At 41.1% G+C, this 14999-nt stretch overlaps 1 protein-coding gene across 3 annotated transcripts in view; it reads left to right on the top strand.

Annotated features, from left to right (window-relative positions):
- Positions 1 to 1780: 1780 nt before the first annotated feature.
- The window catches only part of IL1RL1 (interleukin 1 receptor like 1), a 29528-nt gene continuing 16309 nt past the window's right edge, over positions 1781 to 14999 (top strand). Inside the window, exons 1-5 of one of the 3 annotated variants that reach the window (XM_053200378.1) lie at positions 1781 to 9316; positions 10126 to 10335; positions 10875 to 11085; positions 12118 to 12292; positions 12408 to 12570. In XM_053200378.1, the coding sequence (XP_053056353.1) occupies positions 10275 to 10335; positions 10875 to 11085; positions 12118 to 12292; positions 12408 to 12570 (610 nt within the window). In that variant the 5' untranslated portion in view covers positions 1781 to 9316; positions 10126 to 10274. The remainder of the gene's footprint in view (positions 9317 to 10125; positions 10336 to 10874; positions 11086 to 12117; positions 12293 to 12407; positions 12571 to 14999) is intronic. The other 2 variants (XM_027069361.2, XR_008289255.1) reach the window with 2 other exon arrangements.

Raw genomic sequence — 14999 nt, 5'->3', positions numbered from 1 at the left:
CCCCATCTCAGCGAATAGCAACCCCTTTGTCCATCTGCTCAGGCCAAACCTTGGCGTCACTTTGGCTGCTGTCTTTCTCTCACATCCCAGAGCCTATCCACCAAGAAATCCTGTCAGCAATACATCAACATGTATCCAGACTCCAACCTTGTCTCACGGCCTACCCTCCCATCTCCCTCTCTCCTGGACGACCACATAGCCTCCTGACTTGTTCTTCTCCTCCATCCCTGGTCCTCCTTAAGGGCATTTCCTCAGCACCCAGGTCATTCCTTGGCTGGAAATCCTCTAATGGTTTCCATTATCCTACCGAGTAAAAATCAAAGTGCTTACAGTGACTCACGGAGCCTTGCAGCATTTTGTCACCAGACCTCTCTGACCTCAGCTCCTATTTTTCTGCCATTTCTAACTTGGCTCAAGCCACGTGGCTCCCTGCTGCTCCTCAGACACACCAGGCCTGCTCAGCCTCAGGGCCTCCGCACTGCCTGCCCTTCTGCCTGGGCTCTGCTTCGGCTGCTTATCAAATGTCCCTTTCCTGGTTGGCCTTCCCGGGACCACCCCCACCCCACCACCTGCAACTGCATTTCTCCAACTCTCTTTCCCTCCCTCCTCTGCTTTTTTTTTTCTGCCTTATTGTAACACCACCTAAAATGTTTTATAAATATTCTTTACCTATTTGTGTTGTTTACGGTCTGTCTTCTCTGCTAGGATGTGAATTCCACGTGGGCAGGTCTTTTTGTCTGTCTTTATTCTGTTTGGTGCATTGCTGCACCCCCAGTATCTGAAGCAGTGATCGACACCTAAGAGGCCCACTAGAGGTCTGGGTTCAGGATTTTGCTCTTAAAAGCTCTGTTGACGCAGAATAGGTATGCACAACCATGGTAATTACTAAAACACTGAAATATTTCCTTATTGGTGAAACCTCAGCTCCCCACCCCAAACCCTCCACTGTGCTCCCCTGTGACCTCCTCATAATCCAGAAACCGCAGGATTAAGCCCAGCTCCTTTGCAGTGGCCGGTGTCCTTGTAACTGGTCAGTGCCTACATGATGCTACTTTCATCAAATATTTCAAGCATCACCTTCACTTACACCCAAGAAACTACACAGAAGCCTACCTAGCTGGTTGCTTGTAATCTTAGCCAGAAAATTTCTGAAATGAATTCAGAGAGGAAACTTATCTGAGTTTTTCTGGAAAAAGACCACAGAACTTGCTCTGGATGATTCATTCTTGGAATCATTCTCAAAGAAAAAACCAAACCAAAACAAAACAAAAACAAAAAGAAAACATAACCAATTTTCTCTAGAGATCATTTATTATGGGAGGTTTGATGACTAAATATGGGTAAGACCTCCAGAGGCTACTTCTCATGGTATACTGGAAATGAATCTGGGTCTCTTGATTTCAGTACAGTGCTTCTCCTATTACATACTTGGGAGACTATGACTTCATTTTGTCTTAAAATACTGGGAAATAACTAACACTCAATTAAAACCATAGATCTCAAACACTGAATAAGATTTGATGGTAATATTCACTGATGTAATCACCATCCCAAACACCACCGGAAGCATTTCTTCTTCTCAGAAGTTTCCTCCACACTTTTTACCCACCAATTTCTCACAATCTCAAACACTGCTTCATGATTCCTAGTCTAAGTTAATTAGCCTGCCATTGGGCTTCGTAGACGCATAATATGCAATATGTACTCTTCCATGTTTAGTTTCTTCTGCTTGGTGTAATTTGGGGAGGGGGGGCAGGGCTTTAAACTTCCTGAACGTGATCTTTTTGAGATTCATCATGGTATTGTACCAGTAATTCTCTTCTTTCTCATTACCTTTTATTTATCCATTCTTCTGGTTGGTAGACATTTGAATTGTCTTGTTTTTGGTACATGGATATGGCGTCCATAAACACTCTTTTGTAAGTGTTTTGTGGACACGTGCTTTTAATTCTCTTGGGACAATACTAAGAGTGGAATTGCTAAGTCACAGAGTAGATGTTCCTTAACTTTATGTTTTGTTTGTCAACTCATTGAGATATAAATGTACGTGCAATAAAAAGAATACATTTTAAGTGTAAAGTTCAGTTAGCTTTGACAGATGTATACCTTATGAGATCATCATCTCAGTTCAGATATCATCCCATAAATTTCTGTTATTCTGCTTTACAGTTAATTGGTCCCCGCATCTCCCATCCCAGGTAATCACTAATTAACCTTTGCCACTTTAGAGCATTATAGAAATGGAATCAGAGAGTGTGTACTTGTTTACTCCTGGCTTTTTCACTCAGCCTAATGTTTCTTAAATCCACTCAGTGTTCTTTCTTTCTTTCTTTTTTTTTTTTTATTGCTGAGTAGCTTTCTATCATGAATGTAAAATAGTGTCTCCATTCACGTGTTACTGGTCATCACGATTCTATGAACATCTGTGTATAAGTCTTTTTGTGGCCATAGGTTTTTATTTCCTTTGGGTAAATCCTTAGGAGATGAATTTCTGGGTCATATGGTAAGCAGTTACCAGAAGCTTCTAAACTATTTTCCGAAGCCATTTATCATTTGACACTCCCACCAGTGATATATGGGAGTTCTGGTTGCACCATATCCTTGCCAACACTTGAAATCCTCAGTCTTTGTAATGTCATGAGATGGATTATCATTGTAGCTTCAATTATTTAATTTTCTCTTTTTTTAATGTGTGTTTTGGCCATCAGTGTATTTTGTGAAATCTCAATTTGAGTCTCTTTCTCACTCTTTTTTTAATTGGGCTATTTTGTCGCCTTTATAAATTATAGATACAAGCCTTTCATCAGCCATATAAGTTGTATCTTGTCTGCATGTGGCTTGGTCTATTCAAATTATAATGATGTCCTTTGAAGAACAGGGGCTCTTATTTTGGTACATTCTGTTATTTATTCTTCTTTCATGATTAGTGATTTTTGTATCTAGTCTAAGAAATATTTGTCCTACTCCAATAGGAAAATTATGAAGATTTTCGACTATGCAATTTCCACAAATATGATTGATTTTGATTTTATTTTTATGTATATTGTGAGGTAAAGATCTTCCATCCATACAGATAGCCAGTTTTTCCATCATCATCTGTTGAAAACCATGCTTTCCTATAGATTTATGTTGGTGCTTTTATCAAAAATCAATTTCTAGGGGCGCCTGGATGGTGCAGTCGGTTAAGCGTCCGACTTCAGCCAGGTCACGATCTCACAGTCCGTGAGTTCGAGCCCCGCGTCAGGCTCTGGGCTTATGGCTCAGAGCCTGGAGCCTGTTTCCGATTCTGTGTCTCCCTCTCTCTCTGCCCCTCCCCCGTTCATGCTCTGTCTCTCTCTGTCCCCCCAAAAATAAATAAACGTTGAAAAAAAATTTTTTTAAGAAAATCAATTTCTAGATGTTTAAGTCTATTTCTGGACTCCTTTTTTTCTGATCCTTTGATCTATATGTCCATCTTTATGCCATTACAACACTGTTTCCATTATTACAGCTTTATATGAAGTCTTAAAGTCAGGTTATATAAGTTCTCCAACTTACACCTGCTGGCTAGTTTTCATATGGCCGGCACCTCTGTTTCTCTCTCCTGTGTGTCCTCAGCCCACAGAGTTCCTTCTGGCTTGTAAGATGCTCACTATCTTCTTGCCCCAGGAGTTCTCATGGGATAGTCCAAGAGTGACTGAGGCCTCACCTTACTGTGAGATAAAATAGAAAAGCCAGAGTTTCAAGGAAGAGATGTAAAAATATGGCAGAAAGGACATTGCTCCTATTCAAATTCGTATACAAACCTCTCCTTTCCAGACAAACATTTTCAAGTATCTACTTGGCGCTGGGTGCTATGCCAGGCACGTGAGCTGTGTCAGTGGGAAAAACTCACAAAAAATCTCTCCGTTTCTGGAGCTTGTATCCTAGTGGTGGGAAACAGAATACAAACAAGGAACACAATTCATAGGTAGAAAATTAAATGTTGACGGGTGCCCTAGTGAAAAGGCCAGAGCTGGGTGAGAAAATAGGGAATACGTGTGTGGGGGGGCGGGGGGTGTGAATATCGCAATTTAAAATTGATTGATCAGATACTCAAATGAATGCTTTGACACCAATGTCCAGAACTGCACCATTCACGATAGTCAAAGGCAGAAGCAACCCAAATGTCCATGAATGCATAGCTGGATAAACAAATTGTGGGATATTCACACAATGGAACATCACTCAACCACTAAAAGGAACGTAGTACCGACACGTGCTTCAACATAGATGAACCTTGAATACACTATGCTACATGAGAGAAGCCAGACATCAAAGGTACTTACTTGATGATTCCATTTATATGGAATATTCAGAAGGGGGAAATCCAGAGAGGCAGAAAACAAACTGGTGGTTGCTAGGAGCCGGAGAAGGAGTAATTACTAATGGGAGTGAGAGTTTGTCTGGAGTGATGAAAATATTTGGGAACTAGACAGAGGTGGTGGTTCACAGCATCACGAATACACTAAATGCTACTGAATTGTCATTTTAGACCGATTAATTTTATGTAATGTGAATTTAAGCTCAATTAAAAAAAAAGCTATTCAGAAGCAAAGAAAAAGAGAACATTGAGTAGTCAGGGTAAGGCTTTTCGAGAAGCTACCACAGGAGCACTGACTTGGAGGAGATGAGCAAGTTAGCCTGGTGGGAAACTGGAGGACACAGGGTTGGAAAGGAGGAACTGGGGAGGTGATAGGTGGCCCCAGGTTGTGTGGGCCCTCAGAGCTGCTGCGAGGGCATCGGCTCTTCCTTTGGGTGAGGAAGGACTAAATGATCTGCCTTGGGTTTTAATAGAATCTCTGGACCCCTATATTAGGAACAGTCTGAAGAGGGGCACCAGTGGGAGTAGGGGGAACTGACAGAAGCCATTATTAAAGCCCAGGCACGAGGTGGTGGTGGCTAGGGAGAGGGAGGTGGCTAGGGAGATGGGGGGAGGTGCTGGCAGGTAGGATGTGTTTGAAAGTGAGACCCAGAGGGTGTCCTGGTGGATTGCAGGCCAAATGAGTGAGGAAAAGAAGAGTTAATTACACAGGGTGAGTTCTGGCTTGAGCAACTGGAGAGACGGAGTTGCCATCACTGAGGTGAAGAAGACTGAGGGAGAAAGTGCTTTTCTTAGGGGCGAGGCAGGGAAGGAGCACTGAGAGCTCCTAGAGTTTGAAGTGTGGTGAAGAAGAATCTGCCCAAGGTGCCACGGTGGACGGTGTGCCCCCCAGAACCTTCTCCCAAGACCCAGGCCAGGCTACCCACCGCCACACAGGGTCTGCCTCTGTCGGTTGTAGGCCCTAAGAACACCCCATTGGGAGAATGGGAGGAACATGGCATCCTAAATCTCTCGAATAAAATGGGGGGAAGATTTCCTCTTTGCTTATTCCTGTGAGAATTACTGAGAACCTGACCCACTTGGATTCACATGCGTGTAACATGACAAAATGTCCTGGCTTTTGACATGGTTTACAGTAAGACCATGGCCATTTCTGGAGTGTGAGACATACATCTTGATCTAATTATGACACCGGGCAAGACAAATGGAGAAGTCTTGCAAGGTATCTCCTAAGCTAGGCAGTATTTGAGTGCCACGGTCCAAATGCAAGTTGCTAGCTGTTACTCTGGAAATAAAGGTTTTTTTGGGCTTTGTTCATTTTTTATCAGAAATGTCAGAGAATTAGATTAGAAATAGGGACACGTGAGATTTCAAAACTATAACCCCAAATCAGATGAAAATTATGGCTAAACTAAAAAATCAGAAAGCAGTTATGGCCAAATTGGGTTAGATTAATTTTTAAAAATGGAGAGTAGTTCTGAGAAATCTTAAGAGGAAGAGGGTATCCACTACAGAAACAAGCAGACATTGAAAGATTTCTCCTTAACTTGGGGCGCCTGGGTGGCTCAGTCGGTTGAGCATCCGACTTCGGCTCACGTCATGATCTCACAGTTTATGAGTTTGAGCCCGGCATCGGGCTCTGTGCTGACAGCGTGGAGCTTGGGGCCCGCTTCGAGTTCTGTGTCTCCCTTTCTCTCTGCCCCTCCCCTGTCATGCTCGCTCTCTCTCTCTCTCTCTCTCTCTCAAAAACAAATAATCACTAAAAAATAATAATAAAAAGAAAAGTTTCTTCTTAACTTGACAGAAACTTATGGGTGCCCCAAATTCTGGTTTTTATAAGTCTTTGCCTTTCACATTTTGTCTTACTAAGTTGCTATAAAATACTATACTTTTATGTTGGATGGGGTCTTGGTGGTCAGAAGCCAAAGTGGCTTAGTGATTTATAAAGAAGAAACTTTCAGGAAATCAGATTAGGTTATTTTTGTTTAATAACCCAGTCATAATTATAAGAAAGAAAGCTTTGCTGCTGTCTTCTTTCTCTTTTTTAGTTGACATTGAATAAAAAAAGAAAAAAAAAACCCTTGGCTTTGAGGTTCAACAAATTTGGTTTTAACCCTAGCCACAAGTAGATGAACTTGGTCTAATGATTTAACCAGTCTCAGCCATGGGTTTTATTTTAATCTGTAAAATTGGAAGGGCGTTGATGATAAGTGGCACGCTGTACTATACTTTAGATGAAAGGACTTTATTTTTTATAATTTCTAAAAAAAAATTTTAATGTTTATTTTTGAGAGACAGCGAGACAGAGTGTGAGCAGAGGAGGGACAGAGAGAGACAGAAGGAGACACAGAATCTGAAGCAGGCTCCAGGCTCTGAGCTGTCAGCACCGAGCCCGATGCGGGGCTTGAACTCATGAGCTATGAGATCATGACCTGAACCGAAGGTGGACACTTAACCTACTGAGCCACCCTGGTGCCCCAGGACTTTACTGCTGAATGGATTAGTTGATTATCTTACAATAGTCGTTAGATTTTTACTAAATGCTTCTGTAAGTTTTCATGACTGTATTAAAATTCTAATTGAAACCTTTTTTTTTTTAGGTTTATTTATTTATTTTGAGAAAGAGACAGTGGGAGGGACAGAGAGAGAGGGAGAGAGAGAATCCCAGGTAGGCTCCATGCTGCCAACACAGCCCTGAGGTGGGGCTCAAACTCACAAACTGCAAGATCATGACCTGAGCTGAAACCAAGAGTTGGATGCTTAACTGACTGAGCCACCAGGAGCCCCTAAACCTTATTTTGAACTAAGAAATCTTTTTAAAATTTTTTTAATGTTTATTTATTTTTGAGAGACAGAGAGAACGAGAATGAGAGAATACAAGCAGGGGAGGGACAGAGAGAGAGAGAGGGAGACGCAGAATCTAAAGCAGGTTCCAGGCTCTGAGCTGTCAGCGCAAAGCCTGATGTGGAGCTCAAACTCACCAACCATGAGGTCATGACCTGAGCTGAAGTTGGACGCTCAACTGACTGAGCCACCCAGGTGCCCCTGAACTAAGAAATCTTATTTGAAACTAGGAAACCAATGCGAATGTGGTCTGGTCTCATGAAAAATGCCTACAGTTAATAAAACTTTTTGAATCATATATTAGTATGCAAAATAAAAGCTCATATTCATGTATGAGAACTTTCAAGTTCATGCTATTTTATGTAACAAAATGCTATCTGGAGTTTAACCACACCCTGGGCACTGTTCCAAGCCCACTTGCTCCTGATTCTGTGGTGTCAGTATGAAACTCATACGATCTTGATAATAAGAGTCTGGACAACTAAAAGGAGGGTAGAGATAAGCAGACCCAATTCCCCGAATTTACGTGAAACATCTCAGGGTAAATCTCCTAGCCGTGACAGGACTTTGCATTTCTTCCTCTCGGAGCACGTGGCCAATGTCCAAACTATGACTGTATCCCCAAGCAGGTAGGCAAGCCTGTGCAAGAGCTTTGCCAGCCACAGTGTGGGGTAAAGAAAACCTACTAGAACTCTTCATTAGCAACACCTCCTCACCTTGCTCACCCACTGGCAGTGTGACCTAGTGGTTAGGTGTCTTTAAGGCCCACCTGCTTGGGTTCTGTGTCTTAGCAGCATGTGACTTGGCCAAGTTGCTTAACTCTTCTGTGCCTCGGTGTCCTTATCTGTAAATCAGGAATAGTAATAATAATAACACCTGCCTTCTCAGGTGTTGTGACAGTGAAGGAGTTAACAAATGTTAAGTCACTTAGAACTGTATCTTGGCATAGAGCAAGTTCGAGACAGAGCTCAACTATTGTTATGTTATGACACCGGTCTGCAGTTAATCCCTGAATGCTTCTGGGATGTGGTCGGTTTTAAAAGTGAGTTGAATTTACTCATAATAGAGCATTTCAGCTGCGTGTAGCTGAAATCTAATTTTGCAATTAACATTTGTTTTACATGGAGCCCAAGGGTTGAAGGTTATGGTCTTCTTTATCAGGCCCCTTGAGGAGCCTTCTTACTCATAATTTATCTCTATGTCCCTGAACTCCCTAGAAAAACTTCCCTTTTCCATCCAAACTGAGATCCTTACAGGGACTTACATGTGAGGAGCCCAGAAGCTGGAATCTGTTTTTGGATGAGTCTGGACCATAAGCAGAGCATTTACAAACCTCCATAAAGTCTGGCTTACTTCTCATTGCTTCCCCTCATTTGCTTTTGGAACTCTCTGCACCAAAGCTCTCCAAACTGGATGAGCATGCTTAGCTAATGTCTGCCAAATGAAGTGTCAAGGGATATTGGGAAAGGCAGACTTAAGGCCCCAAGATTTCAAGATCATTTAGAATCAGCTGAGTAGTCCCAGGGCAACAGAAGCACGTGGGTGACTTGGTCCGTTAAGCCTCTGACTCTTGATTTCTGCTCATGTCCTGATCCCAAGGTCCATGATCTGGAGCCCCAGATCTGGCTTTGCGCTGACATCATGGGGTCTGCTTGGGATTCTCTGTCTCTGTCTCTGTCTCTGTCTCTGCCCCTTCCCTGCTCAAGCACACGTGGTCTCTCTCTCTCTCAAAATAAATAAATTGGTTAAAAATATTATTAGGGCAATAAAAGACAAGCATTACTTAGCTTGAGAAACTGATGCCAAACCAAGGGGAGATGATAGGATTACTTCCTCTAAAGGGATTACTCAATGTTGTCATTATGTTTAAATATTTATGTAACAAGGACAAAAATTCTTGATACATGATGCACCAGTATTTTTGAACAAGTCATGGATTTTGGCTAAAAAATCACATTTCATCGTGGGTGGAGTGAGGAATGGTAGGATGTCTTTGGCTGCCTCCCCTTCAAAATAAAAGAGAGAGTTCATGCACCTGAGGACTCTTCAAGGAAGGAGCCAGAAGAGGTGGAAGCTGTTCTTAGCGCAGTCATTGACTTGGAGTCCCTTCCCTTCTGTCCTTCACTTTGGGTAAGCATCAATTACTTATCTAAAGTTTACAATAACAACTTTTCTATACACATAATAAGAAAAGATTGATGTTTACAGGAAATGTGCTTCCTTGAAGTATTATATTAAGGGCTGTTGTGTCAGTTGATCTACTGATCAGTTTTTCTATTAGTTCAATTCCCTTCCCTGACTTTTTAAGAAAAAAACCACCTAAATGATTCCCTTGCTGGAAAGAAAAAAGAAAAGTATGTAATTATTTTGCACAGACCTTTGACTGTTCTTGAAATAACTTTGGTGAAGCTTGGGGACACACTGAGGCAGGGGTGCATTTTTGAGGGTTTGGTGTAGACCTTAGGGCAATTACTTGATTAATGTTTTCCCTGTCACTCTCCTATAATTTTAACTGCTTTGTGATGACTCTTTGCATGTGTGCCTACAAGTGGGTCATGCCTGTGTGCAGGCAGGCCCCAGCCTGGGTGGAAATGTGTGGTTTTGTGTTACCACTTTTAATATTGTATTTTCTAGGGTCTGTGGAATTTTATAGTTTTTATTTGTTTCAAAAATGGAAACTAGTTTTCTTTCCTCCTAATTCAGCTTCTTCCAGTACATTCTCATGATACTATGAAACAGCGTGACCTGTGTAAGGCCCACATGACCCTAAGGTTCAGTAGGAATAAGTGCAGTGTTTCATGCCTGAAACCCTGCTGTGATACATATTTATATCTAATAAATAGCTGTTGATTGATTAACTCTCCTGGGGGGGGTATTGAAATAGCAAAAATCTTGGCAATAAATACTTTGCTTGTGATTTTGTATGATTTATGTTTCAGTTGAGACAGTGAAACCGCTTTCCAGCTATAAATTTCAGGGGCCACCATCTACCTCCTAGGAGAGACCTTTACCATCACATGTCACGGATTCGCCTTGAATAATCTCAACAGTTAGTTACCAACACTTGCTCTGGATTGAAGAACTGACAATGCGACTTTGGGCCTTGGCACTTTCAACAATTCTGGTACATTCCACAGCAGCTAAGTTTAGTAAGTATTGCTCTTCAGTGAAAATTGTTAAAATTTTAAATTAAGTAATCCCCAAAACATTTGCCTTGTTTCACACCGCTTGTTCCTGGTTGCTCCAGTTGAATCGGAACCTGGAAAACTCGTTTATGCTCCTCGATCATTCTTTATTGCAAATCTAACGGGACAAATTCTTCAGAATACAGCATGCTTTTAGTTTTACGTATTTAAATACATCGAACTTTAACATGCTGCCTGCACGCGGCAGGTGCTGCAAGCATTTGCTGTCCCGCCGTAGGCTTTGTAGACGTAGATGTGGCTGCTTCTCCCCTGGGGCCAGTGTGAGGGGGTTGAGCTCCAAGTTAATTCATTCGTCTGTGCTACCCATTAAAACCTTTCATAAAAGATCTTAATCATTTACTTGTTCTTTCTCAGTGAAAGTGTCACAAAGAATAGCCCACTTCTAAATTTCATCCTAGAAGGATAGAATACAGGAATTATAATGTTTTTAGATGATGGTCACTTCAGGATCATATTGATGGTTTCTGTTTTGTTTTGGGCAGGCAAATCATCCTGGGGCCTGGAAAATGAGGCTTTAATCGTGAGATGTCCTAGGCAAGGACGATCTCGATACCCTGTGGATTGGTATTACTCAAAAACCAACAAATGTATCACTACCCAGAAAAGAAATCATGTACTTGCCTCAGGGGAACGTCTTAAGTTTCTCCCGGCCAAAGTCAACGATTCTGGAATTTATACTTGCATTATCAGAAGGTACCAGGCAGCCACCCATACTCTTTGGGCTTGCTCCCTTTTCTTTGATAGTTGATGGTCTGAGCTGTCCTCACTGTCCTTCCCTTTCTAGGCCTTTCTGGAACAGTTGAATTTATAAAGCAATTTGAATAGAAGAGTCCTTCTAGGAACACCATTGGGTTGAGGTTTGGGTGATTATGAACTATGTAGAGGCAGAATTGCAAGAATGAATTTGTAGCCCAATTAGGAAAAGACCTAGCTTGCCTAGTGACCAAGAGAACTGAGAGCAATCATTCACTGTGGTTGGAACAAACCAGAAAAAAGACCCAGTAATCTAGATGTTGAGCGTCAAAGAGGCCTATGGTGGGTGCCATAAGGCAGTTACTAGTCCCTTAAGCCTGAAAGGTAAGCTGAAAAGGGTTGTGTAAGATTGTGTGCCTGCAAATTACTTATCCCTACATACATATTGTTAAATGTTTTGATCTTGGACCTGTGTTTGGTACATACAATATGTCAGATGAACTACATTGGAATGCAGGGTGTGTATGGTTGGCCACCTAGGTTCTGCGGTCAGACCAGTTTTCGTTTCAAATTTGTGTTCTGTCACTAGTTAGCTGTGTGATGCCAACAACTACTTCTCTGAACATCCCTCTGTTTCCTGATCTGTAGAATACACACGATAATATAGCACACTTCAAGCATCTTATGAGAATAAATTGATACAGTGTTACCACCATGAATGCTGCATAGTAAACTCTCAATAAACACTAACTATCTTTATAATATCCTGTTCTTGGCATGGCACCTGATAGAGTGTATAAAGAAATAGTGAGGGAAATATTCAGGGCTACCACAGAGGTTATGTTGGCTCTCAAATGCAACGCAAAAAGTATTTAAAATTCTAGATTTCAATACATACTTTTAAATAAGGAAAGAACCACTGTACCTCAATTGCTTGAAGAACAAAAGTAGCATTCAGCAAAAGTTAGAATGGGATGAGGTTATTTCATAATGCTGAGTAACTTTTTAAAATCGTTTGACTTATTTTGGTAGCCCTACCTTCAATAAGACTGGCTATGTGAACGTCACCATATATAAGAAACAGCCAAATTGCAATATTCCAGATCATCTGATGTATTCAACAACACTTGGATCAGAAACAAATTCCAAAATATATTGTCCTACGATTGACTTGTACAATTGGACGGCACCTATTGAGTGGTTTAAGGTAAAAGGAAACTTGGGGGAAATAGATAAAATTACACAGGATAGCTGCAAGTGAAGAGTTACTGAAAATGGAAGGGAGGTTTTTGTTTTATTTTGTTTTGTTTTTTTAATTTCAGGATTGTAAAGCTCTTCAAGGACCAAGGTATCACACACACAAGACATTTTTGCTGATTGACGGTGCAACTAGCAAGGACACGGGTGATTATACATGTAAATTTATACACAATGAAAATGGAGTCAATTACAGCGTGACAGCGACCAGATCACTCACAGTGAATGGTAAGCTACTGAATTTAACAAAATTGATTATTTAAAAAAATAATGTGGAGAAACTGTGCCCTTCTTGTTGATTTTCCTGTACTAAAGACCCCCTTATCTGCAGGGGTAATTCCAAAGCCCCCAGTGGATGCCTGAAACTAGGGATGGTACTGAAGAACCTCGTATATACTATGTTTTTTCTCACACATACATACATACCTGTGATATGGTTTAATTTGTAAATCAGATGTGGCAAGAGATTAGCAACAATAAGTGGTCATAAAATAGAACCATTACAACGATATACTGTAATAAAAGTTACCATAAACCTTGGCAAACTCAGCATATGATTTTTTTGTCTTTCCTTGTGAAGTTGAGAATTTTCACCTTTTCACTTAAAGGAAGTGCTTAATGCCTCTCTTTGACTTTTCTGAATTGCCACCATCATCGCTCTTGTGCTTCGGGGGTATTATTAAGTAATATAAAGCACACTTGAACACAAGCAGTGTCATACCATGACAGCCAATCTCATAACCACGATAGCTACTAAGTGACTAATGGGCATGTGGCAGATATCATGTGGATCTGCTGGAAAAGGGACAATTCACTTCCTGGGTGGGACAGAGTGGGGCATTGTGAGATTTTCTCGTGAGCAAGCTAAAATTTATGCGTTGTTTATTTCTGGAATTTTCAATTTAAACCTTTTGGACAGAGGTGGACCATGGGTAACTGAAACCCTGAAAAGTGAACCCGGGGATACGGGGGAGCTACTATGCTTCATGGTCCCTAAGATGCCCTCCAGCTTCATGTTATCTTGCACATTCTCTACAATAGCACAAAGAGCTTTTCTAAACGCACGATCAAGATTTAAGAAATTTTAGGGGGAGATTATGTTACTAATCTAAAGCCAGACTGGTTCTCTCCTCTATGACTTCACTTTTCGAAAACAGCATGATCTGCATGCCAACTTAATAAACATTTTTGGTATGATAATACAAGTATTTGGAGAGCAAGATTAACCCTTCTTCTCCCAGTTTGTTGTCAGAGGCTCTGTAAATAGAAAAAAAATCTGTTTAATCTCTAATATAACTAACTAGATTAGAAGTTTAGAAGTGCTACAAAGGACTATAGAGATACTGCTGGTGGTTTTTAATTGTCAACCTAAAATTGTTAGGAGGCAGTGAATAAACAAGAGTGTTTATCCAGGATCAAAGAATTGTAAATTTGAGGTACTCAGATTTGGGTAGAACCCACATAGTGTCCCACTAGGGAACAAAAGTCAGGGTTTTTAAAAAAAATAATGTTTATTTATTTTTGAAAGAGACAGAGGCAGGATGCGAGCTGGGGAGGGGCAGAGAGAGAGGGAGATGCAGAATCCGAAGCAGGCTCCAGGTTCTGAGCTGTCAGCACAGAGCCTGATATGGGGCTCGAACTCACGAACCGTGAGATGATGACCTTGAGCTTACCCCACTGAGCCACTCAGGTGCCCCATAAAGTCAGGGGTTTTTAAAGCAAAGAAGGAATGCCTGTTATACATTGTTTACAAAGAATTTTGATGCATGTTGGCAGCAGAAGGCTGATCTGCACTGAATATCATTGGTTCCTAAGGCTATCACACAAGCAAAGCCTTTTATTTTACCAACTTGCAGATGTTTGGGCTTCATCTTGGAATATTTGTGGTTTAGTCAGGTTACACGTTCATGATTCCACCAGTGAGGACATGGGCCCGTCTCCTTAATGGCCTCCTGGCTCCATTTCAAAACCCCTTGACGTAAGTGATGCCATTCCATTTCACATAATCCTGGTTTGCAATTTGTCCAACATTATCAATGACCTCAAGCAGCTAATTTGATCCTAAAAGCTGGTTTTCAAATGTTTAAGTCTATAAAAGTCTATTCAGAGGAAATCCCTCACAGTCAAGCATGTCAAATCTATAAGGAGTCACGGTCTCTTTAGCATCACTTGATCTACAGATATAGGATGAAGTAGCACCAGTCAGTGTGGAAGCTTTCTCAGTGGAAAGGAATTGTGAAGACAAGGTTTGGAGGTTTTTGATGCTCTATCATATAAAATAAGCACCATCAGACCACATTGTTATTAGTGTCTCTCACTATTAAACACCAGATCATGGGGGTCCTTAATCACACGATCCTGAAATAAATGAGAATCAAGGAACGTCAGAAAGTAGCAGTATTTCAGAAGACTCCCCTTCCCCGACTCGAGGCATCAGTGCCACAGAAGTTAGAATTTCCTTACAGAATGGACCACAGTGGTGGAAATCTCTGAGCAGAAGTGTGGACTTACATGTTTATCTTTTTCATAGGCCTTTTTTTTTCATTCAACAAGCATTTATTCAGTACCTTATATATGCTAGCATTTCATGCAACTTTTGAAAGCTTCTTTCCTGTAATGTTGTGCTTCTTCTGTAGAATTGTAGTTTTCTAGCAATT

The sequence above is a fragment of the Acinonyx jubatus genome, chromosome A3 (genome assembly GCF_027475565.1).
Source record: "Acinonyx jubatus isolate Ajub_Pintada_27869175 chromosome A3, VMU_Ajub_asm_v1.0, whole genome shotgun sequence".
NCBI classification, from domain to species: Eukaryota; Metazoa; Chordata; class Mammalia; order Carnivora; family Felidae; genus Acinonyx; species Acinonyx jubatus.
Note: the sequence above shows the minus strand (reverse complement) of the source record. Positions and strands in the feature narration are given on the sequence as shown.